Source organism: Eumetopias jubatus, unplaced genomic scaffold (assembly GCF_037043125.1).
Source record: "Eumetopias jubatus isolate StellerSeaLion01/CBP00866 unplaced genomic scaffold, mEumJub1_p1.0 scaffold_91, whole genome shotgun sequence".
NCBI lineage: Eukaryota > Metazoa > Chordata > Mammalia > Carnivora > Otariidae > Eumetopias > Eumetopias jubatus.
In genome coordinates, this window is record NW_028274897.1 from 27,813 (window position 1) to 46,594 (window position 18,782).

General features: G+C 41.9%; 1 protein-coding gene across 1 annotated transcript in view; it reads right to left on the bottom strand.

Moving 5' to 3' along the window:
- Positions 1-4,168: 4,168 nt before the first annotated feature.
- Positions 4,169-18,782, bottom strand: part of LOC114202186 (phospholipid-transporting ATPase ABCA3-like) — a 176,902-nt gene continuing 162,288 nt past the window's right edge. The window contains exons 28-31 of the mRNA XM_088020629.1: positions 17,816-17,986; positions 17,243-17,433; positions 4,712-4,785; positions 4,169-4,309 (exon numbers count right to left, since the gene is read on the bottom strand). Of these exons, the coding sequence (XP_087876755.1) occupies positions 4,169-4,309; positions 4,712-4,785; positions 17,243-17,433; positions 17,816-17,986 (577 nt within the window). The remainder of the gene's footprint in view (positions 4,310-4,711; positions 4,786-17,242; positions 17,434-17,815; positions 17,987-18,782) is intronic.

The following is an 18,782-nucleotide window of genomic DNA, read 5'->3' on the forward strand; positions in this document are numbered from 1 at the left end:
GCCATTACATTGCTTACAGTCCTAAATTCTTAGAATGAGACTTATACTCACTACAATTTATTTCCTCTTCTGAAAAGCACTGAGCTGTTCTGAATGAAACACAGCAGCTTTCTTCTCCTTAAACAGAGGTTATCTTTCCTTTTAAATCTTCTGCCTACTTTACATAAAATGAGGGGACCAAGATGGCTTGAATGTTCCTCTGGGCTGGACTAATACTATACATATGGCTCTCCCTGGTTCTAGGTCCTGACCACCCCTTTCTCTGGGCATCTGCTTTAGAAAACCTTTAATTAAACATCCCTTCTCTGTTTAAAACATATATAACTCTTTTTACAAGCCTCTTTTCTGTTTTACAACCCCAAACTCTCTTTCTGAAGGGCCTGGGAGCCATCCTTTGAAATGTAATCCTCAAGGAAGATAGCACCCCTATTCCCAGTCTCTGTGGGAGGGTAGGAGCTAGCTTCTAACAGGCACCAACAGCAAACACACATGGCCTAATCACAGAGAACCACAGAGAAAACTTCAGGAAGTTACTCAATGTGTTCTCCTGGTCAACCTCCCCTCTACAGTCCTCCAGCACATTCCCACTGTCTCACTCAGCCCTCAAACACCCTCCCATCCCTTGTCTGAGCAGAACTGAGCTCAGACTGAGTTCTGGCCTGTGTTCCCAGTTCCTAGAGCCGTGCATAAAGTCTTCCTTGCCTGTTTAACGTAGTTCAGTGCAATTTCCGCTTTGGCAGAGGAGAACAAAGACACTTGAGCTTCCTGCAACACTTAACTTCCATACCCCTTCCTCTATTTCTTGAACGTTTACTACCTCCTGTCAGTTGAAATATTCTAATGGGTACCAATAGTATCCAGCTTCTTTTACAGGAGGATACTGAGGCTTAGTGAAATCAAACAATTTACATTAGGTCATCGCTATAATCTGAATGTCTGTGTCCTCCTCTTCTCCCCAGATTTGTATGTTGAAATCCTAACCCCAGTGTGATGGTATCACCATGAGGGACACGCAGCATGTGACGAGCTCATGAGGATGGAGCCCTGATGAATGGGATTAGTGCCCTTATGACACAGCCCCCAGAGAGCTCCCTTGCTCCCTCCACCATGTGAAGGACACGTTGAGAAGATGCCTGTCTGTGAATCAGAAATCAGGCTCTCACCACACACTGAATCTGCATGGAGCTTTGACGGAAGACTTCCCAGCCTCCAGAACTGTGAGAAATACATTGGTTGTTTTAAGTCACCCAGCCTACAGTATTCTGTTAGGGCAGCCCCAGCTGACTGGGACAGTCACACAGCAAATAAATTCTGGACTCCGCAGGCCTAGACCCACAACACGTGCCTCCAGAGCCCTGGCTTTCAAATACTTGGTACAGCCCAAATAAAATTTTGTTGAATTTGTTCTCGTTAGCTTCTGTGTGTGTTTCGGGGTCCAGAGAAGTGTCTTTTACTTCCTGTGTTTGTTTTGGTGTTTTTGAGGGGGAGGGCACTTTCTCTTCCCTGGGAAGCCCTGGATGCATTCCCCAGAGCAGGGGGACCCGGAGAGAAAAAGGATGGGAGTGAGGTCCAGCGAGGGACACGCAAAACAGGAGGGAGGGTCAACACTGGGTGTGGCGGCCCCTGACAGTCGACAGTGAGGTACAGGTAATATTATATGTGTATCACTTCCAAGGGGGTTTGGGTATCGTTTTGAGGGGAGCAGAGATGGCTGTGGTGGGTTCCAGTGTATTTGGGGGCTTGGGGGTCTTGTGTGGGGTTCGCACTTTCGGGCTCTGCGCTCAGAGTGCGGCCGGCGGGTCGGCCTCCCGGGGGCACTCCAGGGAGCACCCTCCGCCGCCCCGGGGGAATCTGGGGAGAAGACACCAGGGCGGGGACGTCCCACACTCACCGCTCAGGCCTCGTAACAGCCACGGCCACACCTCCACCTCCACCTGTGAGGGACAAGCGTCACCCGCGGCGCGGTGCCTCCTGCCAACGCCTTCCCCAACCGCCCAGCCACCGCGGGCCCCTTCCTCGCGCATGCGCACACGCGCCCAGGCCCCACCCGCCCCTCGCTCCCCGCAGCCCTCGCGCGCTCAGGCTTCACCACCTTCCCAGCACGCATCTCACTATCCCCCCCGCGTCACTATCCGCGGTCCCCCCCCAACCCCGGGCGCACTGGACCCTCCCCGGGACACCCCAGAGCGTGAGGCCTCACTAAACTCTTCCCTCGCGTACTGCCCCGGGGCCCCACCACCCTGAGGGCCCTACCTCGGGCCCGTTCGCTTGCTCCCAGGCTCTTTGCCTCTGCACCCCACTGGACGACCCGACCACCCTCCATCTGTCGCTGGCTCCCCTCTCCCTCATGTGTCATGGCCAGTAGCTGGTGGCAGGAAGTGGGAGGAGATTCAGTGGCCGCCGCCCTCCACGGTCTGTGGGGGTCAACAGATAACTTGCAGAGGCGCAGGCACAGGGGCCCGCAACCCTGCTCCGGGGGCCACTCAAAGCCCCAGACGCGCGGCGACCCGGCCTAGGGCGCGCCGTCCACGCGCCTCGCCCCGGTGGCATGCGCCGCCTCTGCCCGTGGGCGCTCAGCGCGTGGAGACCCCCACTGCGTCCTCTGCACGCGCTGCCCTGACCCGCCAGCCACTCAGTGGGCCTCACCCCCGGACCTCTCTCATGCTGCTGCAATTCACTGATGGTCGCTTCTCTTGGCGGACCCCCGCCCCAGCCAATACGCACCTCCAGTGTAGCTTAATGGTTGGAAGCCCAGGTTCTGGATTCTGTCAGAGGGCAAATCTCTTCCCTACTGGACCAGGTATCGGGTTCGGGCCTCTCAGGGCTAAATGGAGCTGGGCTCTTGAACTGTTAGGTTAAGCTTTGTCAGGAAAGCGTGCTGGATGGACCCTGCAGGACCAAGGGCTGCTGGTCCAGGTTCGGGTGTTTTCTCTTGATTTTTCTTACTTACACCTGCATGTAAATTGCTTAGTAGAGGAACTGACATATAATTTTTTGTTTCTTTCTCGAAGATAAGAGGTGGATTGGAAGATAGGGAGGAACAGTGAAAGAGACTACCACATTAAAGTAATTTTAAAAAGAGTCATTAATGATGCCAACTGTGAGACTAGATACAAGTAATAGCTTAATCAAATGAGTTCCCTCTCCTCTTTTAAAGGTGGCGAGCCTTGTTTTACTGAAATCAGTGGTGATGTACGGCATGTGTGGGAGTGGAACCCATAGAAAGTTGTACCCCAAAACAATAAAACACAGAATAGCTTCTGGGTATCATTTTATTACTCACAAAACCCAACTGAGGCTATAAAAATCTTGAACAAACCATCTCAAAATAGAGTAGCTTCATGGATGCTTTCTGTCTTGCAAGTGGACAACAGTCATCCCTACTTGTCTGCTCATCTGCCCATGAATCTTGAGAGTGATTAGATTTCTCATGTGGCTTATGGTGTACTCCATGTGCCCAGACAAGATCTGAGGAAGAGCTCTCTGTCTCCCTCTCCACTTCATTTCTTCTTCTTTCTCTCTTAATCAGAAGTAGGGTGAGAATAGGAAAGAAAACACACTATTTTTAAAGAAGTGTTTTACCTTCTGTTCTTGGAGTCTAAATGTCTTGGTACAAAGATTCTCTTACAAATGAAGAATCTTGGTTTGAGTTTTGGAAATAATCCAACTTACTCCTATCCCTTAAGCTTTGGTATTGATTTTAATTACATCCTTTTTGGTATAAACCTGTGTATGTGTGTACTCATGCAAAAGATGATTTGATACAGGCTTACTGCTCCTCTTAACCATAACTCAATACTGAAAAATAATCCTCTTGCTTTTCAAGCTATCCCATTTGACAGCACCACCATTTCTGGATGTTTCTGTTTAAACATTCAGGATGCTCACGAATAGGTCCTTTTCCTACCCTGATTAATGGCGCTCTTTTATATTTCTAGGAAAATGAACGGGAATTTCTCCAAATGTCTTTAGATTTGCACATGCTGTATACATGAGCCACTCATGTAAATCTACAAAGGAGTGACATATGTTCTTCTTTGGGGCACTCTTTATTATGTAAATATATTTATACCAAGATAGGCACACACATAGTAGTGCCCCTCTGTGTGTCCATGCATAGACAGAGTAGTCTAAGGAAGACATAAAGTTCACTGGTTGGGAGTGAATCTCAGGGTACCTTTTCTTTATAATCACCTTCTGTGTTCTCTGGGTTAGCAAAGGCCAGGAAGATTTGTTCCAGCGTTATCTGACTGATGGAATAGTCTTCTAAATTGAATTGCTCTTTAGCATCTTCCAAAATACCAAACACCTTTAGCAACAACAGCAATAAAAAAGTGCAGTTACCATTTTTATAGTCCTCCCCTCCAGTGCCCAACCCAGATAAGCCTCTCCTGCACTTCCTCCAAGTCCTGTCAAGTTAATGTTGGTGGACAAAAGGGGGAGATGAGAAAACGATAGAAAACATAATTGAGAATCTGCAAGGAAGCAGTTCTCTGTCCCCCTTCTCTTGATGGACAGAGATTAATAATGGGATTTAAGGAATAAATCAATTAAATTCTAGGGACTTTTGGAAAATATCATACTTTAGGTTACCTTTCTGCTCCTTATACAATGTCAGGCTCCCATTACACATGCCTGGATATCAAATACTCCCCCTATCATTAGTGCTTTCTTAATATAAAATGTTAGAAGGTCATGGTTTCTACATTACCTTTCCCCAGGTGTTGTCCTTGCTGGGAATGTAGTAGGTAAGGATCCCTTGATTCTCCTGCTTTAACACACTACCTAAGAAATGAAAGACAGGATAGATGAATAATCTTGCAGATATCATTTTAAATTTCCAAAATATTGCTACATCAACTTAATTATTCACAATAGAGGGGTGAATAGACATTGTTAATACAAAAAGGGACATGGTCAGATAACCTGCTCTCTTTGATATATATGACATGGTTAATTCCTTTTGGATTTATTTCTGATGAAATATTATATGAATTTCATAACAGTTATTGAGGGCAGGCTTTCAGGCACAGTAAAATTGTCAGCTCACATACCCCATGGAAAAACTCTGAGCCTTCTTTTTTTTTTTTTTTTTAATTTTTTTATTGTTATGTTAATCACCATATATTACATCATTAGTTTTTGGTGCAGTGTTCCATGATTCATTGTTTGTTCATAACACCCAGTGCTCCATGCAGAACGTGCCCTCCTCAATACCCATCACCAGGCTAACCCATCCCCCTACCCCCCTCCCCTCTAGAACCCTCAGTTTGTTTTTCAGAGTCCATTATCTCTCATGGTTCGTCTCCCCCTCTGACATACTCCCCTTTTCTTCCTCTCCTGTTATCTTCTTCTTTTTCTTTTCTCTTAAAATATGTTGCATTATTTGTTTCAGAAGTACAGATCTGTGATTCAACAGTCTTGCACAATTCACGGTGCTCACCGTAGCACATACCCTCCCCAATATCTATCACCCAGCCACCCCATCCCTCCCACCCCCAACCACTCCAGTAACCCTCAGTTTCTTTCCTGAGATTAAGAATTCCTCATATCAGTGAGGTCATGCGATACATGTCTTTCTCTGATTGACTTATTTCACTCAGCATAACACCCTCCAGTTCCATCCACGTCGTTGCAAATGGTAAGATCTCATTCCTTTTGATGGCTGCATAATATTCCATTGTGTATATATACCACTTCTTCTTTATCCATTCATCTGTCGATGGGCATCTTGGCTCTTTCCACAGTTTGGCTATGGTGGACATTGCTGCTATAAACATTGGGGTACACGTACCCCTTCGGGTCCCTACATTTGTATCTTTGTGGTAAATACCCAGTAGTGCAATTGCTGGATCGAACGGTAGCTCTAATTTCAACTGTTTGAGGAACCTCCATACTGTTTTCCAGAGTGGTTGCACCAGCTTGCATTCCCACCAACAGTGTAGGAGGGTTCCCCTTTCTCCACATCCCCGCCAACATCTGTCGTTCCCTGACTTGTTAATTTTAGCCATTCTGACGGGTGTGAGGTGGTATCTCATTGAGGTTTTGATTTGGATTTCCCTGATGCCAAGCGATGTTGAGCACTTTTTCATGTGCCTGTTGGCCATTTGGATGTCTTCTTTGGAGAAATGTCTGTTCATGTCTTCTGCCCATTTCTTGATTGGATTATTTGTTCTTTGAGTGTTGAGTTTGATAAGTTCTTTATAGATTTTGGATACTAGCCCTTTATCTGATATGTCATTTGCAAATATTTTCTCCCATTCTGTCGGTTGTCTTTTGGTTTTGTGGACTGTTTCTTTTGCTGTGCAGAAGCTTTTTATCTTGATGAAATCCCAATAGTTCATTTTTGCCCTGGCTTCCCATGCCTTTGGCGATGTTTCTAGGAAGAAGTTGCTGCGGCTAAGGTCGAAAAGGTTGCTACCTGTGTTCTCCTTTAGGATTTGGATGGACTCCTGTCTCACGTTTAGGTCTTTCAACCATTTGGAGTCTATTTTTGTGTGTGGTGTAAGGAAATGGTCCAGTTTCATTCTTCTGCATGTGGCTGTCCAATTTTCCCAACACCATTTGTTGAAGAGACTGTCTTTTTGTCATTGGACATTCTTTCCTGCTTTGTCAAAAATAAGTTGACCATAGAGTTGAGGGTCCATTTCTGGGCTCTCAATTCTGTTCCATTGATCTATGTGTCTGTTTTTGTGCCAGTACCATACTGTCTTGATGATGACAGCTTTATAATAGAGCTGGAAGTCCGGAATTGTGATGCCGCCAGCTTTGCTTTTCTTTTTCAGTATTCCTCTGGCTATTCTGGGTCTCTTCTGGTTCCATACAAATTTTAGGATTATTTGTTCCATTTCTTTGAAAAAAGTGGATGGTATTTTGATGGGGATTGCATTGAATGTGTAGATTGCTCTAGGTAGCATTGACATCTTCACAATGTTGATTCTCCCAATCCATGAGCATGGAACGTTTTTCCATTTCTTTGTGTCTTCTTCAATTTCTTTCCTGAGTATTTTATAGTTTTCTGAGTACAGATCCTTTGCCTCTTTGGTTAGATTTATTCCTAGGTATCTAATGGTTTTGGGTGCAATTGTAAATGGGATAGACTCCTTGATTTGTCTCTCTTCTGTCTTGTTGTTGGTGTATAGGAATGCCACTGATTTCTGTGCATTGATTTTATATCCTGCTGCTTTACTGAATTCCTGTATGAGTTCTAGCAGTTTTGGGGTGGAGTCTTTTGGGTTTTCCACATACAGTATCATATCATCTGCAAAGAGTGAGAGTTTGACTTCCTCTTTGCCGATTTGGATGCCTTTGATTTCTTTTTGTTGTCTGATTGCTGTGGCTAGGACTTCTAATACTATGTTGAATAGCAGTGGTGATAGTGGACATCCCTGCCGCGTTCCTGACCTTAGGGGAAAAGCTCTCAGCCTTTCCCCATTGAGAATGATATTCGCTGTAGGTTTTTCGTAGATGGCTTTTATGATATTGAGGTATGTACCCTCTATCCCTATACTCTGAAGAGTTTTGATCAAGAAAGGATGTTGTACTTTGTCAAATGCTTTTTCTGCATCTATTGAGAGGATCATATGATTCTTGTTCTTTCTTTTGTTAATGTATTGTATCACGTTGATTGATTTGCGGATGTTGAACCAGCCTTGCAGCCCAGGAATAAATCCCACTTGGTCGTGGTGAATAATCCTTTTAATGTACTGTTGGATCCTAGTGGCTAGTATTTTGGTGAGAATTTTTGCATCCATGTTCATCAAGGATATTGGTCTGTAATTCTCTTTTTTGATGGGGTCTTTGTCTGGTTTTGGGATCAAGGTAATGCTGGCCTCATAAAATGAGTTTGGAAGTTTCCCTTCCATTTCTATTTTTTGGAACAGTTTCAGGAGAATAGGTATTAATTCTTCTTCAAATGTCTGATAGAATTCCCCTGGGAAGCCATCTGGCCCTGGGCTTTTGTTTCTTGGGAGATTTTTGATGACTGTTTCAATTTCCTTAGTGGTTATAGGTCTGTTCAGGTTTTCTATTTCTTCCTGGTTCAATTTTGGTAGTTGATACATCTCTAGGAATGCACCCATTTCTTCCAGGTTATCTAATTTGCTGGCATAGAGTTGCTCATAATATGTTCTTATAATTGTTTGTATTTCTTTGGTGTTGCTTGTGATCTCTCCTCTTTCATTCATGATTTTGTTGATTTGGGTCATTTCTCTTTTCTTTTTGATCAGTCTGGCCAGGGGTTTATCAATCTTGTTCATTCTTTCAAAGAACCAGCTCCTAGTTTCGTTGATCTGTTCTACTGTTCTTTTGGTTTCTAGTTCATTGATTTCTGCTCTGATCTTTATGATTTCTCTTCTCCTGCTGGGTTTAGGCTTTCTTTGCTGTTCTTTCTCCAGCTCCTTTAGGTGTAGGGTTAGGTTGTGTATTTGAGACCTTTCTTGTTTCTTGAGAAAGGCTTGTATTGCTATATACTTTCCTCTCAGGACTGCCTTTGCTGTATCCCAAAGATTTTGGACAGTTGTGTTTTCATTTTCATTGGTTTCCATGAATTTTTTTAATTCTTCTTTAATTTCTTGGTTGACCCATTCATTCTTTAGTAGGATGCTCTTTAGCCTCCATGTATTTGAGTTCTTTCCGACTTTCCTCTTGTGGTTGAGTTCTAGTTTCAAAGCATTGTGGTCTGAAAATATGCAGGGAATGATCCCAATCTTTTGGTACTGATTGAGACCTGATTTTGACCTAGGATGTGATCAATTCTGGAGAATGTTCCATGGGCACTAGAGAAGAATGTGTATTCCGTTGCTTTGGGATGGAATGTTCTGAATATGTCTGTGAAGTCCATTTGGTCCAGTGTGTCATTTAACGTCTTTATTTCCTTGTTGATCTTTTGCTTAGATGATCTGTCCATTTCAGTCAGGGGGGTGTTAAAGTCCCCCACTATTATTGTATTGTTGTCAATGTGTTTCTTTGCTTTTGTTATTAATTGCCTTATATAATTGGCTGCTCCCATGTTCGGGACATAGATATTTACAATTGTTAGATCTTCTTGTTGGATAGACCCTTTCAGTAGGATATAGTGTCCTTTCTCATCTCTTATTACAGTCTTTGTTTTAAAATCTAGTTTGTCTGATATAAGGATTGCCACCCCAGCTTTCTTTTGGTGTCCATTAGCATGGTAAATGGTTTTCCACCCCCTCACTTTCAATCTGGGGGTGTCTTTGGGTCTAAAATGAGTCTCTTGCAGACAGCATATTGATGGGTCTTGTTTTTTAATCCAATCTGATAGCCTGTGTCTTTTGATTGGGGCATTGAGCCCATTTACATTCAGGGTAACTATTGAAAGGTATGAATTTAGTGCCATTGTATTACCTGTAAGGTGACTGTTAACTGTCTGTTGTCTGTGTTCGTTTCTGCTCTTTGCTGCTTTTAGGTTCTCTCTTTGCTTAGAGGACCCCTCTCAATATTTCTTGGAGGGCTGGTTTCGTGTTTGCAAATTCCTTTAGTTTTTGTTTGTTCTGGAAGCTTTTGATCTTTCCTTCTATTTTCAATGATAGCCTAGCTGGATATAGTATTCTTGGCTGCATATTTTTCTCGTTTAGTGCTCTGAAGATATCTTGCCAGTCCTTTCTGGCCTGCCAGGTCTCTGTGGATAGGTCTGTTGCCAATCTAATGTTTCTACCATTGTAGGTTACATATCTCTTCTCCCGAGCTGCTTTCAGGATTTTCTCTTTGTCTCTGAGACTCGTAAGTTTTACTATTAGATGTCGGGGTGTTGACCTATTTTTATTGATTTTGAGAGGGGTTCTCTGTGCCTCCTGGATTTTAATGCCTGTTTCCTTCCTCACATTAGGGAAGTTCTCTGCTATAATTTGCTCCAATATACCTTCTGCCCCCCTCTCTCTCTCTTCTTCTTCTGGGATCCCAATTATTCTAATGTTGTTTCGTCTTATCGTATCACTTATCTCTCGAATTCTGCCCTCGTGATCCTGTAGTTGTTTCTCTCTCTTTTTCTCAGCCTCTTTATTTTCCATCATTTGGTCTTCTATATCGCTGATTCTCTCTTCTGCCTCATTTATCCTAGCATTTAGTGCCCCCATTTTTGATTGCACCTCATCAATAGCCTTTTTGATTTCGATTTGGTTAGATTTTAGTTCTTTTATTTCTCCAGAAAGGGTTTCTCTAATAACTTCCACGCTTTTTTCAAGCCCAGCTAGTATCTTTAAAGTCATGATTCTGAACTCTAGGTCCGACATCGTACTAATGTCCGTATTGAGTAGGTCCCTGGCTGACGGTACTACCTCTTGTTCTTTTTGCTGAGGTGATTTCTTTCGTCTTGTCATTTTGTCCAGAGGAGAATAGATGAATGAGAGAACAAAAGGCTAACAGGTTTACAACGTCCCCAGCAAATATACTGTATACAAATCAGAAAAGACCTGAAACCAGGGGAAAAGAAAGGGAAAGAAAGAAAAAAGAAAGAGAAAAAGAAAGAGAAAAAGAAGAAAAAAAAAAGAAAAAAGATAAAAACAAAAACAAAACAATTCAAAAAAGGCAGAATATGATCAAATATGATCAGGCTAGTGCATAGATCAGTGCCACACACTAGATTTTGGGCGTATTTTGGTCTGTTAGAAAAAAGTGCCTCCTAAAATTTTAAAGGAAGAAAGACATATATGTACCAAATAAGGGTTGATACAATGAAGGGATGGAAGATGACTGTAAAGATGAAAATTATAAAAGATTTTATAAAAGGACTTGGTAAGATAAGTTGTTTGAAAAAAGAAAGAAGATTTAAGGAAAAAAAAAAAGGAAAAAGGGAGAGAATGTGATCAGGCAGGAGACTAGAACAAAGCCATACACTAGTGGTTTAGGGTATATTTTGATCTGTTAGAAGAAACTGTACCTCAAAATTTTAAAGAGAGAACAACTTATATATATATATGCCAAAAACAAGGATAACTACTATGAAGGGATAAAATATGACTCTAAAAATGAAAAAAAAAATGTTTTTTTTTTAAAAAAAGGGATTTGTAAGATGTTCGCTGAAAAAGGGAAAAAGAAAAATAAAAAAAAGTCAACAAAAATTAACTTTGATGAAATAATGAATCATGGTAAAAAAAAAAAAAAAAAGAAGCCATGAATCTATGTGCAGTATTCCCCTAGCGCTGGAGTTCTCCTATTCTCCTTGATCGATCAACTTGGTCTTGGCTTGCTGGCTGTTTGTGTTGATCTTCTGGGGGGAGGGGCCTGTTGCTGTGGTTTCCAAATGTCTTTGCCGGAGGCGGAATTGCCCCGCCCTTGTCGGTCCGGGCTAAGGAAGCTGCTCCAGTTTGCTCTCAGGAGCTTTTGTTCCCTGCAAGCTCTCGGTACAGCTTTGGAGGACCAGGGCGAAAATGGCGGCCTCCTAGTCTCCGCCCGGAGGAGCCGAGAACTCGGGGCCCCACTCCTCAGTGCGCCCCCAGAGAAAAGCAGTCACTCCCGTGTCCCCGGTTTCTGGCCGCACTCCGTGCTCACCCGGCCTGTGATCGAGCGTTGCTATCTCTGGCACCCGACCCCGCTCGGAGTCTCCAAACCCAGCAGATCCCTGCAGTGCGTTCCCGCACCGCTCCTCCCCGGGAAGGAAGGGGAGTCTCCCCGGATCTGCTGCTTGTTGGGTCCTTGCTGGGGGAGCCGTGCCCCGACTGGGCCGCAGATCACAGTTTATGGCAACCCCGAGCTGAGAGCCCGCGACTCTGCTCCGTATCTGCAGCCAGCTTCCCCGCCCCGACACCTGGGAGCTCTGCCGCACTCAGGCACCCCCGGTCTCTCTGTGACCCCAAGGGTCCTGAGACCACACTGTCCCGGGAGGATTCCACCCCCCGCTTAGCCACTGCAGCGACGTCCCTCCGCCGAGCCAACTTTTAAAAGGTCCGATTTTGTGCTCCGCGGCTCTAGCACTTGCCAGAAGCGGCCGGCGGAGGCCCCTCCCCCGCCGTCTATCCTCCCGAATATCGCCTCAGATTCACTTCTCCGCACGTCCTACCTTCCAGTAAGTGGTCGCTTCTCTGTTCAGAGAGTTGTTGCTACTCTCCTGTTCGATCTCCTGTTGAGTTCGTAGGTGTTCAGAATGGTTTGATCCCTATTCAGCTGAATTCCTGAGACCAGACAAAATCTAGGTCTCCTACTCCTCCGCCATCTTGCTCCGCCCCCCAACTCTGAGCCTTCTAAAATTCTGTTACAAGACTTTATTCCTGAACATAGTGTTGAGAATATGAGCTGGCCGGATTTTCACTCCGGTTGTGTGGATATGTATGCATGTGCTGTGTGCTCGGTGGGGAGGAGAGCAGGACAAGGCCCCCTTGCTTTTTCATTATTACATGTCCTGTGAAAGAGGAAATCATACATATAAATCACCAAAGTCAGGCTGTGTGCTCTGGTTTTGTTCACTGGTGAATAAGAACCCACTGGTGGAACGAAAGGGAAGAGGGTAGTATCCACTTCTAATTGGAACAAACGTGTTTACTCTCATCAGTGCACATTTGTAGGTTGTTGCAAATTGGATTAACTGGGGTCAAAATGTTTTAAAGTAAAAAATACATGTTTATAAGGGTGAGTGGATTTTCTTATGTGAATTTTAATGCGTGTATTGTTTCCATGATGCCATAAAGCTCTTTTTTGTGTGTGAAAAATTTGAAACATGGAGTTTAATGAATTATTCAAAGCAAACACTGGTGAAATCACCCCATTTAGGCCAAGTAATAGTAACGAAGAGACTTCCATGTCCCACTCCTCAGCCTCTATCCCACATAAAAAATTACCAATACCTTCATTGTTATTGTGGACATTTCCTTTTCAAAGTAGTTTTTACCAATGCATATACTTCTAAAAATTGAGGTAGAGTTTTCCTACCTTTGACCTTTATGTGAATAGAATCATCTGGTATGTTTTCTTTCTTCTCCTTTTACTCAATGTTTGTGAGATTCATTCATGCGGTTGCATATAGCTATAATTCGTTTTCTTCTCTAAATAGTAATCTGGCATATGAATATTCTGCAATTTATCAATTAGGCTACTGATAGACATAGAAATTGTCTGACTATTGTGACTATTACTGACTTAAATATTTTACTTATCTCCTTTTACAGGTGGATGCAAGTATCTAAAATATAGCTTTAGGTAGAATCATTGGGCCATTGCTTTTTTAAAAATTGGTCCAGTTTCACCTGTGAAATATAGTGAGTTGAAGAGTGTCACTCCCACTGTTACTACAAGAAAGCTGGACAAATTGCAAATTAATGCATTTCTTGAACCCATCAGTTTTCTGACAGGGCAAACTCAGGGCAAATAACTAACCCATATGTGGGTAGAGTCAGGCATCTACAGAGAAGATCGGGACCATAGCATTTGCTTGTACAAGGCAGACACTACCAGATGACATAAGCTGCAATAAAAAATGTAATAAGTTGCTAAAGATCAAGTGTGGGATAGCAAGAGAATTATGAAGCCCATTTTCAAAATTTTTAATCTCTCTGATTTAGGTTTTTTAGTGGTGCTTACTTCTTATACACATTAGAGAACTGAATTTTGCTTGTGAGCCAAGCTGAAATTTTTTTTCATTTAATGCAGGAGTTAAGTCTATTTACATATATTGAAAGGAACAATATATTTAATTATAGTCCTCCTATATAATTTTTAAAGTTATATATGCATATATACTGGATAAATGCATATATATCAATACAAATGTAAATATACAAAATATGTCTGTGTTTGTATGTGTTTCACTTTGTGGCTGGTTCTTATTCTTACTGTTATATTTGTGATACAGTAAAGAATATATATATATATATTTTTTAAATCTTTTTTTTAAAGATTTTATTTATTTATTTGAGAGAGAGAGAGGTAGAGAGCATGAGAAGGAAGAGGGTCAGAGGAAGAAGCAGACTCCCTGCTGAGCAGGGAGCCCGATATGGGACTCGATCCCAGGACCCTTGGGATCATGACCTGAGCCGAAGGCAGTCGCTGAACCAACTGAGCCACCCAGGCGCCCAGTAAAGAATATATTTTTGTTCTAATGGTTAACTTCATTCTAACATCTTTTCCTAATACCATAAATTGTCCCTTCTTTTTAAGATACTGGTATAAATATTCAGTGCTCACCAATAGTACTTATGCAGAAACTTCTCCAGTCATTCCTCAGTCAACGGGAAATTTTTGTCTGTGTAGTCTTCAGGGAGAGCCATCAGGAATAATATCCCCTGAATACCTATTTGTTTATAACTCTTTTGAATTTTAATCTTGATCATTTTGACTATATATGAGAACTATGGCTTACATTTTTCTTAGCATAAAATGTTTTGTCACAAAGCCCCAAATCAATCTAATTTTCTTCCGTTATAAATTTTCTTTCTTCCCCTTGTTTTTTTTTTTATCTGGCATCCAAAGGTCATCCCACTTTATTATTAAAATACAATTGTTATATTGGAATATTCCTTGGTATTGATGATACTGGGTCAATTTTTCAGGTTGTCCTTTCAGTAAGCAGGCTTGTCTCATCTTAGGAAATTTTCTTGAATGATAGTTTTTAGTATTTGTTCTAATCTATGGCTTTGCTTTTCTCCTTTTGGACTAATTTCATAGTTGTGTTGGATTGTCCTTGCCTTACCTCTCACTCACTTTTTTTGAAAGCTTACCTGTGTTTCCATTTGATGGTTTTCTGTTTTTCTCCTTTCCAATCTCCATTTCCCTCCTGCTTTCTATGTGGTTTGTTTGCTCTTGATAGTTAAGTATTTCTGAAATATTTAACTTAAAATACCGTCTCCAATGTGGTCAGCTGTCTGCATATCACCCTGTTGGCTTAATCTCTTTGTCCTTTCAATTGGAATTTAGGATTTTCTTACATACCATTCATCCCTTTCTTAATTCTTTAGGCTCATGTTGAAATATTAGATAATAGTTTCAACTGTTTTGTGGCCTTATAGCTCTGCTGTTCTTTCAGTGTCTGTAGGTATTTTCTTTTATCCTCTTTTACTTATGATATTTTTCTGTGGGATTCAATGATAATCTTTTCAGTCACTTATCTTTGAGATTAATTTTCTTAAAGCTTTAGAAGGAGTTTCCTATATAGAAGGTGAGGTGGGACAGAATATCTTTCTTAGCTTTAGAGTCCTCTCCTGTAGGGTTCCTTCTGAGAGGCTTCTGGGATGTATCAAGTGATATGGCCTCCCAGTGTAGACCTTCCTCTGGTACTTTCTCATATCTGCCTCTTGTGAGTCTCTCCCCACTCCAAGCTTAAATTTCAGATCCTTTCCTCCAGAGAGGATCTCTGCTTGCTCCTGCTTGGAATCAGAAATGCTCCTGATCGCCCACTTGAGGGTCCCCCTTTACAAGGCAGTCTCAGCATGAGCTTCCCAACCCTGAAGAGGGTCCAGAACTTCATCAGTGATCCCAGTGCTACAATGGCATTTGCTTCCACAATTAGCATTTTCTAACTGCTCACTGTTTCCTTTCTTTTGTTTGGTTTCTTCTTCTTCTTCTTCTTTTTTTTTTTCTTGTTTTCTGGTTAAATTGTTTTTCTCTCTTTTGTTTGTAAGCCAACTATTGTATTAAAGATGCATTTGTTTTAATTTTGATCAATTTCTAGTTTTGTTTTACCAGCAGTACTTTTCAGAATATATAATCTTCCATGTTGTAGAAATAGAATCATCTTTGCATTTTTTTTAGATTTTATTGTATTTATTTGAGAGAGAGAGTAAAAGAGAGAGCACAAGAAGGGGTAGGGTCAGTGGGAGAAGCAGACTCCCTGCTGAGCAGGGAGCCTGATGCACGACTTGATCCTGGGACTCCGGGATTATGACCTGAGCTGAAGGCAGTCGCTTAACCAACTGAGCCACCCAGGCGCCCCCATCTTTGCATTTTAAAAAGAGAACACACGTCACTTAAATTTCCTTGGGCTTGTGTAGAATCATTTATCCCAAATATCTGATTATTGTGGTAAATCCTCTTTATATACATTCTGGATAACTTTTGCTTGCAATATTTATTTCTTCTTTTTAAAAATCAACATTTAGGTGTAGGTTCCATGTCAATTCCTTTTTGATTCTGTCATATTTGAATAAGTATTTGCTCCAGAATGATGTAGGGAAGAACGGGGCAGCAACCACGTTACAGTAGACAATGTGCCTTGAACCCACATTCTCATTAAACCTCTTGTGTCCACATCCTCAAGGTCTTAGGTCAGTGTTTAGTGTCCCTCCTTCAAGCAAAGCTAGGACAGCACACAGTAAGTGAGGTTTTTTGGTCACAGCTTCTCTTTGTGGTAATTTAGACACCACATGAAATGGAAGTCTGATAGAATTATTACTCAAAAATATGTGCTCAATAAATGCGTTAAGTGAGTATTGAACTTCTTAATGGACACATCCATTTGCAGGTGTCATAGGCAGATCACAATCACTATGACTAACACTGGTGTAATTATTTTCCCATACATCCCTTCTCCACATCTGCTCTTCCATTCATTTCTTATCTATTTTGTGATCTCTGTTCCTACACTGCAATCAATCATGCTATTTTCCATTGCCTGGAAGATAAACTTACAACTCTTCAGCCTGACACATAATGGGAACTTCTGTGATATTTTGCTCAACCCTAACAAAGTGGAAAGTAAGATAAAAAACCAGCATTATTAAAATCTTTGCCATGCTTCTGCTTTATGTTTAGGAAAGAGAGGTAAAGGACAGAAAAAAATAGTTGCTATCTCTGGTATTATACCATGTAGGCAGAGGGGTGCTTGTTGAATTTAGCAGCAGAAGCAGAACTAGTTTTGAGAGAAGAGAAAAGCTTAGTGGTTCTTGTTTGCATTTCTGTACCACAGCCTGGCTGAGACATCAAAAGACTAGGGATACATGCTTAGTTGGAGGAAAAAGCCTTTAAACTTTGCATGGGTAATATGTGAAAATAATTGAGAACTGTACTCAAAAATATGACTTTAGTGATATAATTTATATTGACAGCTTGAATCCAAAGCCGCCTTATTAAAATGATACAAGAGCTGAGTGAGAACCTTTGTATGTGTAGAAAACATATGCCTTATCATGCTAAGAAACTACAGGAAGAAGGATTCCCAAAAGGAATTTACTATGGAAGATCAATAAATATCAATAACCCATAGGAAAGTTATTGAAGACATAAAACATATGGATGGTGAAACAAAAAAACCCATGATTTAACACATCTCTATAAAAGTTAGTTCAACCTAATTTACCTGGGAATGTCAGTGTGATGAAATACTTTAAACGATCCAGTTTATCCTCCTGTGCATCGATCTTGACCTTGACCTTCAGGATGTAAATGTTGCCAAACTTGTTTTTGAGGTGCTGAGGGCTACCCAGGCACAGGAACTTTCCTTGCACCATGATGGCCAGCCTGGTACAGAAGGCATCACATTCCTCCATTCTAGCAAAACATGATAGCATAGAAAGTTCTGGTTTGGAGGACATTCTGTAGTTCAAACGGAGCCAGGATTTTGTGACTCTGTTTTCAGTGTGAAATGGAATTTGCTAATCATAAAGATCATAGTTGGAAAGTGAAAAGCTTTCAAACAATTAGTAGTAGAGTACTAATCCCCAGACACAACAGCTCCTGAACGTCTTGCTCTTTCCCCATTCTTAATTATTTAACTCAACAAAGATTTGTGGTCATTCCATTCATTAGTACTAAGGTGGAAATCACATACCTATGCAAATTTACTGTCAATATTCCTAACCCCAAATAATTCTTGCATATAAGCCACTATCATACTTGCCAACCCTCATTCAAGCATCCAAATGAGTCACACCTATGGGAAGTTATAATGATGGCTTTGCCACTTTCACGTGTCCATGTCACAGCATCCCAGAGCAGGTGTCGGGCTACAGGGTCCATGCCAGTTGATGGCTCGTCCAGCAAAATGAGTGAGGTCTTTCCCATTAGGGCAATAGCAGTACTCAGCCTACGTTTGGTTCCTCCACTTTATGGTCATAGAAGGAGAGAAAATTTAGGGGAAAGGGAAGTTATATAAATTAGTAACTTATAGGACAGAGCACAAACATATCCACAAACATGTAATATAGAATTCCACAATGCGGATTAGTTGTACTTCAATAAGTTAGCAAACCCAGTACAGGTGTATATACCAATTAATTTTCTTTCTTTTTTAAATTTAATTTAATTTTATTATGTTATGTTAGTCACCATACAGTACATCATTAGTTTTTGATGTAGTGATCCACGATTCATTGTTTTCATATAACACCCAGTGCTGCATGCAGTACATGCCCTCCTTAATACCCATCACCGGGCTAACCCACCCCCCACCCCCCTCCCCTCTAAAACCCTCAGTTTGTTTCTCAGAGTCCATTTCATTTGAAATGTAGATGAGTGACTTTTTTTAAAAAAAATCATTTGAGACACAGAGATACAGAGAGAGAGAGAGAGAGAGCACGAGCAGGGGGAGAAGCAGAGGGAGAGGGAGAAGCAAGCTCCCTGCTGAGCCAGGAGCCCGATGGGGGCTTGATCCCAGGACCCTGGGATCACGACCTGAGCCAAAGGCAGACACTTAACCATCTGAGCCACTCAGGTGCCCCTGTAGATGAATGATTTTATGTAACTGATTTTAGGTACACTATCAGGGGCATTTGTTTACTTGTGCTTAGGGTACCATGATTTCCCAAGTATAAAAATCTACCATAATTCAAGGGACCTAGATTCCTTCTTTCTTGGGAGACAACCATATGGACACTCGGAAGAATAATATAATCTCTTTT